The following is a 15152-nucleotide window of genomic DNA, read 5'->3' as shown; positions in this document are numbered from 1 at the left end:
CTTAATTACCATGTGATTATTAAATTCTAGTTACAATGTCAAATAATCTAATAATAAAAAAAGTTTGTAAAAAGATAACCACCACATATGGTAGATATGGTACAGCTCCAATTACTTACTTTGCACTCTTGGAAAACCCATTCTTGAGGTCCTTCTGTCCGTAGTTTTTGAATATATTGAAACATGTGCAAAATAATATCTTCAACGTGCACTGAAAAGAAAAAAATACTTAATAATTCACTCAGTTCTGCACAGAGAAGAAATTTAATGACCACAAATATAGTTTTATTTTTAATTACACTTTAATACATCTGCAATCCCACCAACAAAGTTAAACTTGCTTTTTTTGAACATGAATTTAAGGTAAGTATTTATGTCCCCACCTAATTCCAAGAACTGCACTGAACATGTCTTTATGTGAAAATACTGATTTACAATATAATTTAACTCTTTAACAGTAGAGATCTAAAAAGGGTCTAAATAGTATGAATAAGTAGCAGAAAAAGGTATTAACAGCTTTTCTTCTTTAAAGAAGTTTGTTTAAAGTATTTAATTAACTAATTTAATATAACCTTAAATAAGTTGATTTCTTATGTTAGGGGAAGTGTGTTAGCATACTTAGAGGAACACTAAACACAGAGTTATAAAATAACCTGTTTAATAAACAAATTAATTAAAATAAACTGGCTTTCAAGCTATAATAACAATAGCTTAGTCTCTTCAGATACAAACACAAAAACCATTACATCAGCAATAATATGGAGTATACACAGTGTTTCACTTACAAAGTCCTTCTTCTGTCAAGTCCACATTAATGATGAAAAACATGAAACCTCTAGCACCTTCCTTCTGGCCTCCAACAAGAGTATTTACCCATCCTACGTCATTAAAAAGAAACTTTATTACATAAACAATTTATATATAACAATTTATGTAACTTTTTGCATGCTTCAGCAACATTAAAACCCATTTAGATTAATTTACATGTTTTCCTTTACTTCATTAATGCCTACAGCAACAGTGAAAGTTAAACATAACCCAAGTAAGCTCCATCTGATTTTGTACTCGGAGTGATGTGACAAACTCAGGACCATTTGATTATTGGACAATTACATTAAGGAACCTGACAGTAACCCCAATGTTAGTGACACAACAGAGACAAGAACATTATGTTGAAGTTCAAGTAACTCTCTAAAGAAAGCTCATAAAGGAGAGTCAAAGAAATAATAGCCTCAGCAGCCTTAGTGACTGTTACCTATTTATTCCTACCTGCTGCAGAAACAAAAATAAAGCACAAAATGACTTAGAGTTCAAATTACTCAAATAGATAAAGGGTTTAACATATAGAGGTCTATTTTAAGTGAGACATAGTTAAAATTTAAAAAACTGAGTGATCAAATATTTTTCAATTCTTTAGCCTTGAAGGACATACCTTTGGCTTTAAGCTCTGAAAGAAGACTCCCCGGGCCTTCATGCCCGATCAGATGGCCAAGGTAATGGCCAGGGTTTGATTTATAGTACTTCTGAAGGTCTGGTATAGGAAATGTGACATAAAGATTCCTGATGTCCTTAATGGGTACCACTTTATAAAGTTGCTGAGGAGAGAAACAAGCAAGGAGACCCATAAACAAAAGGAAACTCATTTACTGTATTCATCTCAGGAGCATGTATCATGTTCCCTTCACACACACACACATTGCAAACACATCTCCCAAATCTCAAAAGTATCCAAAACTTAGGGCAACACTTCAGCTGTTCATTATAAAAACAAAGAAAATTATCTCACAGTTCTTTACAAGTGCAACCTTTACTATAAACTGTACAAAACTATATTCAGCATGGAAAAGTGGGGGGAAAATCAATAAAGAAATATGGAATTTAACAGGGACATTGATAAAAGAGTAGTGAGAGGCACAATGTATCACTGAAACATAAAAAATAACATTTAAAACATAAACTTTAGGTGGAAGACGTATCTCCATACATACCCGGAGATGCTCTTCTTGGAAAGGATGTTCAGGAAACTCTGGTATAGGGACATTTTTATTCTCTACTTCTGAAAATAACTTTACCACTAAGCAAGTCAGCTCATCCAAGGATTCTAGAATAAAGAAACATTAGGAAAGACACAGTTATTATATAAGGACTCCAACAAACTTTTTTTTTAATATTTTTGGGAGAGTAATGAATTATACAGAAAAGTAGTTTTAATGGTGTTATGATTTTTAATTTCAGAAAGAAAACAAATATTCATATTTAAATGTTGAACTGTAACATGCTAGAAGTACCATGCTTATTAAAGGAAGGCTTCAATCATTAATAAAATAAATCCTGTAACTGAAAATGTAACTTTACATTTTGCTATTTTACAGATTAAACCAAGCTACAACTGAAAGATACATCAGATATTGAACACCTACGAAAATAAACATTCCCAAAAGTTTAAGGGACATGGAATTACACCTGCAAATTTTCTAGAGTGAAAGTAGCTTCGACAAAACTTGAATTTTCTTAAGCCTCAGCTCATGTCCAGTACTTCAAGTACACTGTGAGCCATGTCTGTCCTTAGCACCCAAAACACATACACGTGACCTGTTTAAGCACTTCTTATTTTCCACCCATTCTAATTTGTCTGTGAGTGCAGTACTTTGCAAAATGAGAGGAGACCTTTTGCAGAAAGAATACGATGATGTGCATTAACTCACCTAAACTGACCTAGACCATTTCTGTTGAAATTCTGCCTTCAAAATTGCTTTCTGCCCCAAGAAAGGCATTTTGGAGCACTTCCCACAGTAAGCATAAGATAAAAAAGATTCTTCTCGCAATTTATTAGTGGAAGACTTCCAAGGGTGGGCATTGGAAGAAACAAAACATCAATTGCTTGGACATCTCAAAGTATAACCTTAATCCTTGAAAGATTTCTAAAGGCAGTTACCTTGTTATCCAAACAATCCCAGTTAGACTGAGAAAGTAAAATCTTTCCTGCCCAATATATGCATGCTCCTACACTACACTACCACAACTGTGCCAGGGAAAAAAACTAACAAGCAATGTAAATGAAGAGGGTTCACTACATATTAAATTTTTGTGAACTGCATGTTATTCTATTAAAAGCCACCAATTTTTATGCATATCAGCAAAATAAACATTCATTTAATCTTGCAGGGACAGTTTTCTTTAGTACAGATTTACAATTGCCAGTGTGATTCTTACTGAAAAAGTTTCCATGTAAAATTCCTCAGTGAACTTGCTCTTGATCAGATAAAAAGCTCACTTTCTTCCATTTGTACTCACCATCAAAACATTACTGAGAAACACCAAACAAATACTAGTCTGCCAGTACATTTTCAAAAAGAAAAACTGTGTTGAAAACTGTGTGTGCTATTAAGCTTTTGGCAAACCTACCTAAAATATCATCTCAGCTGTGGAAGGTTCTAAGCAGTGGGAACTCCCATTTTTTTTTCAAGTCTATAAGTAAAGCCTTACTCAACCAAGAGAACAAACTCACCTCTTCCTAATACACAAATAGCCATTAAATTTGATGAATAATAAGTAGAATGGAACTTCAGTAACTCTTGCCTTACATCTATTCCTTCTTGGGTTGGTCTAGTTTCCAGAGTGAATTTGTTCCCTGTAACATAAAAAAAATTAACAATATGTGATGTTTAACAATATTTAATGTTATGAATTTACAGATCAAAAAGAAATATATAATCAGTCCGCTTTCCTTCGGATAGATATTTATTTTAAAAACAATATGCATAATAAGGAAACTGGCCCAATACTGACTTATGTTTTAAATATTTTGTCTATATTCCTCACCATATGCAGATAAATGGTGAAGCTCTAGACACCCTACTCTGTTTACTCCCACAGCATCAATTATTAAGATAAAATAACATAGTTAATGTTTCAATGATAACTGTGCTGTTACAGTAGTGAAGGACATTAGGAAGCAACCTGCAGCTGTAGGAAAATGGACACTAGCTGGTGCGGAAGTGCCTGGAAAATTACTTGACACTGAGGGTAATGCTGGAGAAGAATCACCATCACAAGCATTAATTCAGGGGGATCAGTGAAGGATATCTGGGAAAAAATGCACACCCTTAAAAAGAAAATGGGAAGGTGCATTTGTCCATCCTTTCTAGAAAATTTGTTGACTAAACAGGGTGCACAGCAATGAGGAGTAACCTGAAGCATCAAGTGGAGTAATTCCCATACTCTGCTAGACTAAAAACATCTCAGCTGATCAAAAGGAAACAATAAGGATGCCAAATGCATCAGAGTTGTCATCTCATTGGATAAATAAAAACCATCAAAGCTGAACTTTACTTCTGCCAAGTCATTCCCACTGGAAGGCTATGTGCTGTAATTTAATTTCAGAATCAGAACCTAATCTAAGTAAAAAGTAATATTACTATTACTGTTGAATTTGAGCACATTTTGGTATTCCCCACAAGAAAACATTTCACTTGTGTGAGCTACACAACCTTCTTAAACTGTACAAAACTATTTCTGCAATTTCCTGTTATTTTTCCTCTGTGCTACATAAAAATTAAATCATGTCTTCAGTAGCAGAGATTACACAATGTATTTTTAACACCTATCTGCTAATGCACAGCTCCCAAGGCTTTATTTTAAAATTTACCTGTTTGGAGAATGGAGTTATAGTTTTATACAGAGCATCTCTTCACTGGTCAAAAGAGCAATACCTGCTCCTGTGGCAAGTGGCTACAAGACCCATAAATATGCTCTCCATCAACAAATGTAAAGGTACATCTTGTCTTTTGAGAGACAAGAGGATGAAACCACTGCCTTAAAACCCATCATTTTCTCTCCCATCCTGCTACAGTACCCAATATTTGAATCAATTATTCATAAAGCAAACTGACCCATCCACAACACAGGGTTTTTTTTCGCACACATTATATTCAATGATTAAACAGTGCAGTCCTGTTACTTCAAAGGTTTCAAAAATAAATTCATGTAGAAAATAATGCCTATCAAAAAAAACACCCAACATTTAAACTTCTACCAAAGCATCAAACATTTTTGGTTTTGTCCAGAACTATGGTATCTTAAATTTAATGCTTTTTGAATTGAGGTTTAGCAGTGTTTATTTAAATTGTTACTAAGCATTCAGAGAATAATTAAGCCTGAACAAAAAAAAAATACAGCCATAGGATTGGAATTTGTCCAAGATCATTTTTTCCATCAGTCTCCTACTGTTGCATTCTATCGTTCAGATTTTTGTTTCTATATTCCTACTCAGTAATTTTCAAAGTATTTTGCTGATCTTTCTGATTTGACCTAGTTACTGTCATCTAGTCTAAATGCAACATTAAATAACAAAAACCGTGTTGCTAGCAACAATTTAAACACAATTTGTTCACTTTGTTACACACAAAGACTTAACAGTACCAAATGATGACAAATCCAGTAACTGGAAAACAGCAGTCACTGCAGTAATTATCAGAATCATAAAGATTGCTTCATCACTGTACTCAAAGTCTTGGATCACTCTTTTCCCTATGCTATTCTCTACCTCTGTTTGGTCTATGATGTGAAAAATGCCATAAAGCACCATAATCAACATGTATGGAGAGGGCAAATAAGAGAATTGTTACAGTCTGTCTTTAGCATTTTAGATAAACAATAACACTATGTATGTTACACAAAATGCCACTGGTTAATTATATTCTGACAAACCTGTTCCAAATTTACTGAAGGGATGGTTGGGATTTCCAGTAGCCTTCTCCAATTGAAACAACCTCCAGGCATCATTCATCAGATTCTTCTCATGCTCAGAATCAACAGCATTCACTTCCCTATCTTTGCAACTTTCGTCAAACAGGGGGCACAGAAAAAACTGGGCAAATCTAAAGGGAAAAAATTTAGTTCAATTCAAGAGTACTGTACATAAATTGTAACAGAAAAGTATAAAGCTTGGTTCCTCCTGAAAACAGCTTATTTTTTAATGCAGAACTTAGGAATTCTTTAACAGTTTTGACACTGATTTAGTACCCTCATTTCTCAATTTATTTTTTGACAAATGCAGACAACATGTTCATCGTATAAGGTAGTACAAGAATAAATGGCCTTACATCACAATTCCCACTGTGAAAATTTTTCCTATCCTGAGGTAGAGCAAGTGGCTCTTAATTTCACCAATCAAGTAAGTTTTCTCAGACATCCGGGGAGAAGCCAAAGAGAAAACTCACTCTACCTCACTGACTACATACCTTTCCATTTCTGTCCCCTCCTACAAAACACTGAGATTTCAGCAAGTTCCCTATACTTAAATATTTCTAGACTTCACCCTTGTTTTACCATCAACAAGGATCCCATGGGAAGCACAGAATTTGATTGCACCATCCCAGTATTTGCACAATGTGCAAATTCACGATCATACTCTGTGCCCTGCATTTCCCAAAATATTCAATGTAAACACAACATCTGAATTTCAAAAATTCTGCCTTGATGAAAAACTCTCCTAGATGAAAAAAATCTGAGTAAGACTTTCAAACTGAAAAATATTGGGTTATCAATTTTAACAAAAGAGGGTTTTAGTCTTCTTTTTAATATAATGATAGAACTATCAAAAAACTTTTACAGTAATAAATTCAAGTAGAACCTCTGTAACAAAAATTTAAATACTAAAATTACCTGTCCAGTGCACCTTCTAGATGTTCATGTGACACATCAAAGTAATAGTTGGTATGTTCACCACTCGTGAAAGCATTTGAGCTCCCAGCATGCTCACTTAGAAATTGGCTGTACTCATTCTCTTTTGGATATTTCTTGGTTCCCAGGAATAACATATGCTCACAAAAATGACTAAGCCCAGCAATGTTGGGGGGATCAGACAAGGATCCTGCAAGAGGAAAAATTTCATGTAGCCATTCATAAAAAGTAATACTAAAACATTAAGTCTTTTAAAGTACTCTATATTATAGTATGTTGCTTCAGGCAATTATATCAATTCTGTGGCTGTAAGAAGACACTTGTACAACTACAGTCAACTAAAATTAATCTTAAAAAAAAAATTTGAATTTTAGAATTAGTAAATGAACCGATTAGTGTCTCAAATTGCCTCTCCAGATCAGCTTGCACTTCCTCATATAGATGATCTTCAATTGAAGTCCATGACTCATAATCTGTAAAGACCTGGCAAATCACACTGTTCTGAAATCTATACCTTGACTTTAATAAATGCATTGTGTTAAGAGGCAGCAATTGCCAACCATAATTAAAGAGGTATTTATCCTGTGGTTTACAGGATGTGTGATAACCTGTAATTGCCTGAACACAAGCAGCTATGGATGACCAGCTAGTAGGTGTGAAGGCAAACAAATTAAAAGACAACAATGATATGGAAGAATGGAAAACAGAAAAGCAGAAGTTTGAGAGCGGCAGCAATGTGCAGTGGGAGAGTGGAGATGAAGGCAACAGATCCATCTCCTCCAGCACTTGTGCAGGAACCGTATGCTGCAATTGGCTATCACTGTCACAGAACCTAAACAAAACCACATTTGGAATGTTCTGAACAAGGTGATGATCTGAGACAGCCATCCCCGTAACAAAAAAGGCCAGAAGTTTTAGAAGTCCCTCTATTAGTTCTGCCCTAACATGAAGAGCAGCAAGAGCTCCCAACTACAGACATGGCAAGAGGGTATTAAGTTATGCACACATTACATCTTACTTTCCAACCCACTGAAGAACTACACAAGCTTGAGATATACCTCAGATACAAAAAAAGGCTTCCGTTATTCCAAAAAGTCAAAGCAATTGCCTTCCCCTTCTATTTCCCATATTTCTGTTTGCACACATAAGCACCACTGAAGTTAGGGAGTGCCTCTCCAACTTCTCTAGCACTACAGCATTTTCTCACCTCTACACATCAACAACTTAGCATGAAAAAAAAAGTCTGACATGACAGATGGAGCTGTCTGAAATAATTGCACTTGCACCCACTCCTTTTCTGCTTACAAACGATCTTTCATAACATAAAACTTAATGGTTAAAAGCAGTCTTTCAACTAACTGAGCTACACTTGAGTAAACAGAGTACAGTAAGAGCATTTAGCTCTAATAATTTTGAACTTGATGCATCAAAGAATTAAATAAACTATAAATTACAATAAAAGGCTAGGCTGCCAGCTGCACACCACTCCTGTCAGTTTGTTTGCATCAAGATACCAGAACATGAAGCATTTTTATTAATGACGTAATTAACACAATATGAATTGAATACCTATGTGGACATCAAGTGCTGCTGAGGACTTATCTGTGGTGGGGTCACTAATGAGAAGAGCTTTGATGCCATTTGCCAATTCCAGTCCACGATATTCCCGTTTATCCTCAGGTGATTTGATAATTTCATTTGTTATTCTCTTAATAGCTGGATTGTTCATGTTGGACTCCTTCTGAATCCTTAAAGAAAAAAGAAGAATTTTCTTATTATTTTCACTTAAGCCTTGCTAATTTTTTAGTATTATGTTAGACAATACAGGGCAATACCAACAGCTAGAAGTTCTATCACACGCACAATTCACTGACCTTGCCTAAAATTCAGATCCTGAAAGATCTTGCTGCTAAAACAAAAATGAAACCTTGAAGACCAAGAAACACAATAAAGACGTAGATCACTTAATTGAATGCTTCAAGTATCACATTAACTGTAATTGAAACAACCCAAACTTAATAAATTTCAACCTTTTATCAGATTACAATAAAAATTAAATCAAATTAAGCATATACTGCCAGCTCAAATATACTTTCAAACTTCAGGAACTATTTCATGCATCTGAATTGTTGATTATATTATGAGTGTTGTAACTCTGATTGTCAAATAAACAAAATTTTACTAACAGACCACTGGATTTGTACACTCAAGCAAGAAACAGTAACACTGTTTGCAACAGTGCCATAAAAATACAAAGACTGCAGAATTGCCATGATAAATAGGAATAGATTGTCTCATCTATTTAAACTTCTACCATTAGTTTAATAGATGCTAGACGATACCATTCTTTAAAGGTGTAATTCTGAAATGCTAAGAAACTAAGTGTGACTGATTCAGAAACTGAATGTCTCCAACCAAAAGCTATAAACAATACAAAGAAACTTTTTTAAATGTGTGGTTCAATGCATTTTAGAAGGAAACACATAAACTAGTAAAACATCGTTCTCTCACTATTAAATACTTTAAAAAACAAAAGTGCAGCCAAATGTAATCACTAAACAGCAGCTGAAATGCTGAATTTAAATTTAAATGTGTACACTCTCATGTCATTTATCCAGTAGTTTAATCCTGTGCTCAGGCTAATCCTGCTTGGAATGTCTGTGGGCCTTCTTCCACTGAAAAAATGCATATACCATTGAAATACAAAGATTATTTCAAGTACCACATCTCTGTTTCTCTGTATCATCAGCACTGATACAAGCCATGCTAACAATTAAAAGATGCCTCCATGTTCAGAGTTTTAAGAAATACTCCACTAAACTTAAGCTACTGTGTAAAATTTCTGAAGTGAGTGTAGACACTTTTCATATATGAAAATCAGTAACTAAACTGCTCCTGATTGTTTTTCACTTGCATACAGGTTAGATTGACAGATCTAAGTATGCAGGAGAACAAGGACATCCCTTAAGCTCCTGATTCCATGTCTGCTGATGAACACCTATACCTTGGTGGCCAGCTAGAATATTCTATCTTAATAAGATATTAGTTGCCTGTCAGAAGACACATATATACCATAAAATACTCGAGTTGTAGGGTTTTTTAAAATGTTATACAATTTCCTTATCATCTGATATCTCCTTGTTATTTCTATACCACATCACTAAGTCACAGAACTTTACTGTTTGTTCAGATGACTCATCTTTCCAATGTGATTCATCAAACTACACAGCTGTGAAACCGTATGAGATTTCAACTGGTGTCTCGTGAAGCTGCACACCTCCACTTCACTTTATTATGATGCCCTAATTCTGCCTCCTTCATAGGCTACTGCCATCTTGGTAGTGAAATTCCAGTACAGGAAAAACCTACCATTTTCAAAAGGACAACATCAGTAATTAAGCCTTCAAACCAAAGACTGCAATTTGTATCTCCATCTTCACTGTTATTTCAGTGGGCATCATGAATACAACATTCCCTCACTTCAAATGGGTTTGCATGATTACCTATGATTATTTTTCTGTAAAGTGAATCATAGTACCAGACAAGTCAAATAAAAGCAAGGGCTGATCAACTATGTGATACTCCTGGAAGGCAAATACGTCAAGAGGACAAGACCAACACCTTCCTGCTTACGTACTGTTCCTCCTGCTGATATGTTACTACAATACAAAAGTGAGAAGACAAAATTTCACTTTAGAGAGAACTTTTATACTATTACATTTTCTGAAGGAGTAAACTGTAAGACCCAATACTAAACATTCCCTCCTTAGATGAGTATTTTCCTGTGCAGCTCTTAAGTAAGTGCAACTGCGTTATAAAAATACCACACTCCATTATTTCACAGCAGAATCCTAAAACTCTATAAATCACTTTTTGACAATAGACCTGCTTTTAACCACAGGCAAAAAAAAAAAAAAAGAAAAAAAAAGAAAAAAGAAAAAAAAAAAAGAAAAAAGTAGGAAAACCAGAAATCCTGTACTTATGGTGAAGTAGTTTAATTTCTAATGCCATGTTCAGAAGCTGTCCTAAGTCCATGTGCTACAGCTACTTGCTGTACTGTCATCACAGTGAGCACTGGATGATGCTGGTCAGTGGCAAAACAATTCTTCCACAAAGGAGGTGCTATGTTTATTGCAGAGCTAATAGCCTAACAAAAACATTAAAAGAAATATTGCCTTTCACAAAGGAGAAGTAACACGGAAAGATCCGATAATGTCAAAACAGCAGGAACAATACAAAGCATTACTGTGGCAGTGGAAATTCCTTCACTGGCTCAAAAATTACAGGTGGAAAGCTTACAAAGGTAAAAAGAAAAAATAATAGGGATGTCTGAGCTGAGAACAATGTCCCTATTCAATGAATAGGAAATATTCTTCTTCCTCATCAAAACTACTTCACTTTTACAAGAAAAGTATCAGTTAAAACCAACACTGAAATTTCAATTACAGCATTTCTAGTGAAATTATAGTCTATTCTTTGAGGTTCCATTTTTGTGATAATTTCTAGGCAGGCAGTCCCTTGAAAGCAGCAAGGCTCTCTGGAGATGCTGGGTTTCACCTGCAAACAGAGTATTACAGAGCGGGATTAAGTGATATATGATTCTGCTTCACTATTTTAATCTCTCAGAGTTATTTTAGCAAAGTTACTTTAATTAAAAATTAGCCTGTGTAGTCAAATCTAAGTCCAATGTTTGAACAATTAAAGGACCATATTTGAAAACCAATTAACAGAAACTCCTGAGGGTTGCTTTAATGCAAGAACATGACTAGCTAATAAAAATATGACCCCCAAGGCACAAACTCCAAAGTGCTTCTCAAGTTTTTTTCTTTTTTTTGTCATGACACTATGCACATACTGAAGTGCTAGTATACAGGCCTATTCCAGATGAAAGGCAAGTTACCATCTCAGCAGTTTTGATGCTTGCTTTCTATCAGTTGCCTCAGAATTCACGTTTGCTTGAAGTTTTTATGCAACTAATTGCTTACCATTTACCAGAGTAAAGTGAAACCTTCATTGAGTGAGAACCTCTGTTCTGTCCTGCAAGAGAGTTACCATTGGTAACATGTTCTCTGTGCTGTTTACTAATCCATCTTGGTTTGCATGAAGACTTCTCCAGCTGCCAATGCGTGGAGTTAAAGAAGTGCTGTGTGCTTTGGCAGGAGGCCTGGTGCTGCAGAACTACCAGCCAGAGTTTTCTCACCTCTTACAAGAATGACAGCACCAAACTGAGCACTCTGGAGGAGTCCATAAACTTCTTCAGTCTCAAGCTCATGGCTTTGCAACAGCCAAGTAAATCTGCATTCTTGCACAGGTCTGCACCCCTCTTCTTTGTCTTTTGCACCTATTTCTGATCATGACAGCAGTAGAATTATGTTACCAGTAAAACAATCAAGAATCTACCTACTCTCTTCAAATTTCCATTCACCTGTATGTTATAATAATTTTTTTAGACTACACTGTAGGCAGGAAAGTTAAATCAATTCAGGTTGAACATTACCAAAAGGGATTCTTCAGGAGACTATTTCAGGTTACATGTTCATCAATCGTTTTTTTAGACATGTAGAGATTAAAATACCTCATGATTCAACATCCATAAAACATGAGTCTTGTGTGAATTTGCTTGCCATGAAGACAGAGAATGTATGATATCCCAACACATTCCTGATACTGATCTAAATAATTCTGATTGCATGCACAGGCAGACAGACTTCGTAAGTAGATAAACTGCTCAAAATCCTAACATGTTTTATCACTTTTAAACTCATCAGGAATTCAGCATACTACTTCATAACAAAAGGTCCAACTACAAAGCCCCACAATGATTTAATCAGTGTTCCCAAGTTATTAAGAACAACTAATCATGCCAAATCAGACAAGTCTGAAGATGATGAATATTTATAAGGTTTTGTTATGTTGTTCATTTTGAAGAAATTCTAAAGCCTCGCTACAATTAAAGCATTTTCAGAACCTCAGTCCGCAGCTTTTTGCCAAGTCTGTAAATGACTCAGAAAATTCCCTCCTAATGATGGTGGCCAGGGCAGATGCCTGCCATGCTCTTGTTTCCCAGAGTCCAGGTCTACAGCTTCTAGATCACAGCAATAAAACTTGGTCTGCCACAGACTGCACTGCCAACGTGACAGCAGAAACACTGGTGTGCAACACCGGTGTACAGGAAATACCACTAGCATTAATGGGACCACACCACATGCGACCTTGGCAAAAACAAGGGCCCTGGTATTTTCACATGTGAGATCAGGCCCCAGCTGAGTAACTGGCCTGATAATTACAATGATGTGCTGGCCAAATGAGATGGGATATACAATCAGACACCATAAAGATAGTTTACTGCCTAAATCTACAGTTCTTCACTTGACCACTCCACAGTTTCCAAAGCACTGGGTAAAAAAAGTCAAAAAAAAAAGCAGGACCTTATACAATTTGATGTTACACAGAGCAATAAAGGCTAACAAGTTTTTTTTAATCTCTAAATTAATTGAGCTTACTTTTCCTATGTCCTCAAAAATTGCCTCAAACAATTAAGCCAAACCTCCAAAGTAAACAATCTCTAACCACATTCACCGGAAATAGAACAATTAATCTTTCCCTAACAATTCTCTGCTTCAACAGTTTACAAAATTGCAAAAGGGTTTTGAAGCCCTTTTTTGAAGGTTGGAGGGTTTGGAAGACGTGGGGGACAAGGGAGGTAAGTAAAATGATCTGGTTTTAATCTTTAGATGTCATTAAAATATAGTAGCATTAAAATTTTCAAAGATCTGGCATAGTAATTTGGCTTACATCAGTATTTTCAAATCGCATGTTACGAACACAACTGACCAGACTAGTTTCTGTGCTATGTGACCAACTGCTTCAAAGCATATTTTACAGATTTTCCTAAAAAATGTACTCCTTAATTCAATTAATTGCTTTATTCATTGAATACTTGCAGACCAGGGGTTCTCATTCTCTTTTCCTCCCCATAATATTTTTTTCCATCACCTACAGCTGCAGGGCTTGCCTCAGGAAGGCAACCCCAGGACTGTGTTGGTGTGTAGCATGTGGCCCTGCACACACAGCGGGAAATGTTAAACTGGATGCTACAGGAGAGATCTCTGTGTTTTATTCTGTGTTCTGATGTGTATTTCATAGATTTTATGTTCAAGTAGCACATCAGATTGCCCAAAACTCTATGTAAAGCCAACTCACTTAATGCTTTATGCTACCATCTGTCTTATAGCCTCAAAAAGAAAAACTTGTGAGGTTTGAATTTAAAAAAAAAAATCTAACAAAAAACAAGATGAGACTAAAACTTTGGTTATACTGCATAACAACAAGAAATTCACAGAAAGATGAGAGAACTGGTAGGAAAATCTGATCTAGCAACAAAAACAGAGAGAATTCAGAATTCTGAATCATTAAAAGCACTGTAATCCCATATTAAAAGCAACTGTTTATCTAACACTAGAGCTTTGACATGAGCAACAAACCCCTAACAATGAGCAGTTTACAATAGTCAGTGGTGTGTTTCAACAAATGAAGTCCTGGCTGTTCACCCATTCTGTCACTGAGTTTTTACAATTTTGGACAATTCTAGTTCTACTGTTAAAATTATAAATAAACTCTGAGCTCTACAGCATTCTTTTCCATATCAATTGTTCAGGCAAGCTATAGCTCTTACTCATTCTAAAAACAAGGGGCAGAAGATTTTAATAGAAAGGTGTAGTGAAGCAACTTTCAAACAGGATCTATCAAAAATCACATCATATACATACAGTACTATCTGATAAGAACACTTAAGCAACTTACAGGCATCTGTAAGTTGACTTACAGATGCCTGACAGATCATGCATATACAAATACACAACCAGACAAAAAACTGATTAAAGTAATTTCTCTAGATTTTTATTACTAACTTTTTGATTTCTATGGTGTTAGATGAATGGACACCAAAGTTACTATAAAAGCATCAAATACAATTGAATTAATATATTAAAAATATCAATCCCACATGCCATTTCTCAAGTGATCTAACTGTATTTTTAGGAAATTACTTCTACAATAACCCTTACAGCTAGGAGCCTAATACCTTCCAGTACAGTGAAATCCCAGAGGTAATGAACTTCTTGTCCCTTCCCTCTTGCTTCTGGATCTAACAGGGGAGGGGATTGCTTCTGTATTCATGTGCAAAATAAGTTATGTACTTGACACTTCAATCAATTCCCAAAGGTGCCATTTCATCCAAGGGATTAGACCATAGCCTTACACTGACTGAAGACAAAAAGCAGAAAGCAAGGGAAAAAAGCAGGCAAACATAGAAATAAGACTCCTTCTAGGGACTTCCTTAATAGAATAGATCATTTTAATGCTGTATATCAGATGAAAAAGAGGTAAGTTGTAACTGAGAAATTATCTTGCTATTTGATGTAGAGATGAAGGTTAAAAATATTACAAAAAAAAGTTCAAGCATGAAC

At 35.3% G+C, this 15152-nt stretch overlaps 1 protein-coding gene across 2 annotated transcripts in view; it reads right to left on the bottom strand.

Moving 5' to 3' along the window:
• IDE (insulin degrading enzyme) overlaps positions 1-15152 on the bottom strand; it is a 54577-nt gene that overhangs the window by 37208 nt on the left and 2217 nt on the right. For both annotated transcript variants that reach the window (XM_030276115.4, XM_030276117.4), the window contains exons 2-9: positions 8254-8432; positions 6667-6874; positions 5710-5879; positions 3509-3631; positions 1989-2101; positions 1433-1595; positions 786-878; positions 120-211 (exon numbers count right to left, since the gene is read on the bottom strand). In XM_030276115.4, coding sequence (XP_030131975.4) covers positions 120-211; positions 786-878; positions 1433-1595; positions 1989-2101; positions 3509-3631; positions 5710-5879; positions 6667-6874; positions 8254-8413 — 1122 coding nt within the window. In that variant the 5' untranslated portion in view covers positions 8414-8432. The remainder of the gene's footprint in view (positions 1-119; positions 212-785; positions 879-1432; positions 1596-1988; positions 2102-3508; positions 3632-5709; positions 5880-6666; positions 6875-8253; positions 8433-15152) is intronic.

This window comes from Taeniopygia guttata, chromosome 6 (genome assembly GCF_048771995.1).
Source record: "Taeniopygia guttata chromosome 6, bTaeGut7.mat, whole genome shotgun sequence".
NCBI lineage: Eukaryota > Metazoa > Chordata > Aves > Passeriformes > Estrildidae > Taeniopygia > Taeniopygia guttata.
This window is presented reverse-complemented; position numbering and strand designations above follow the sequence as displayed.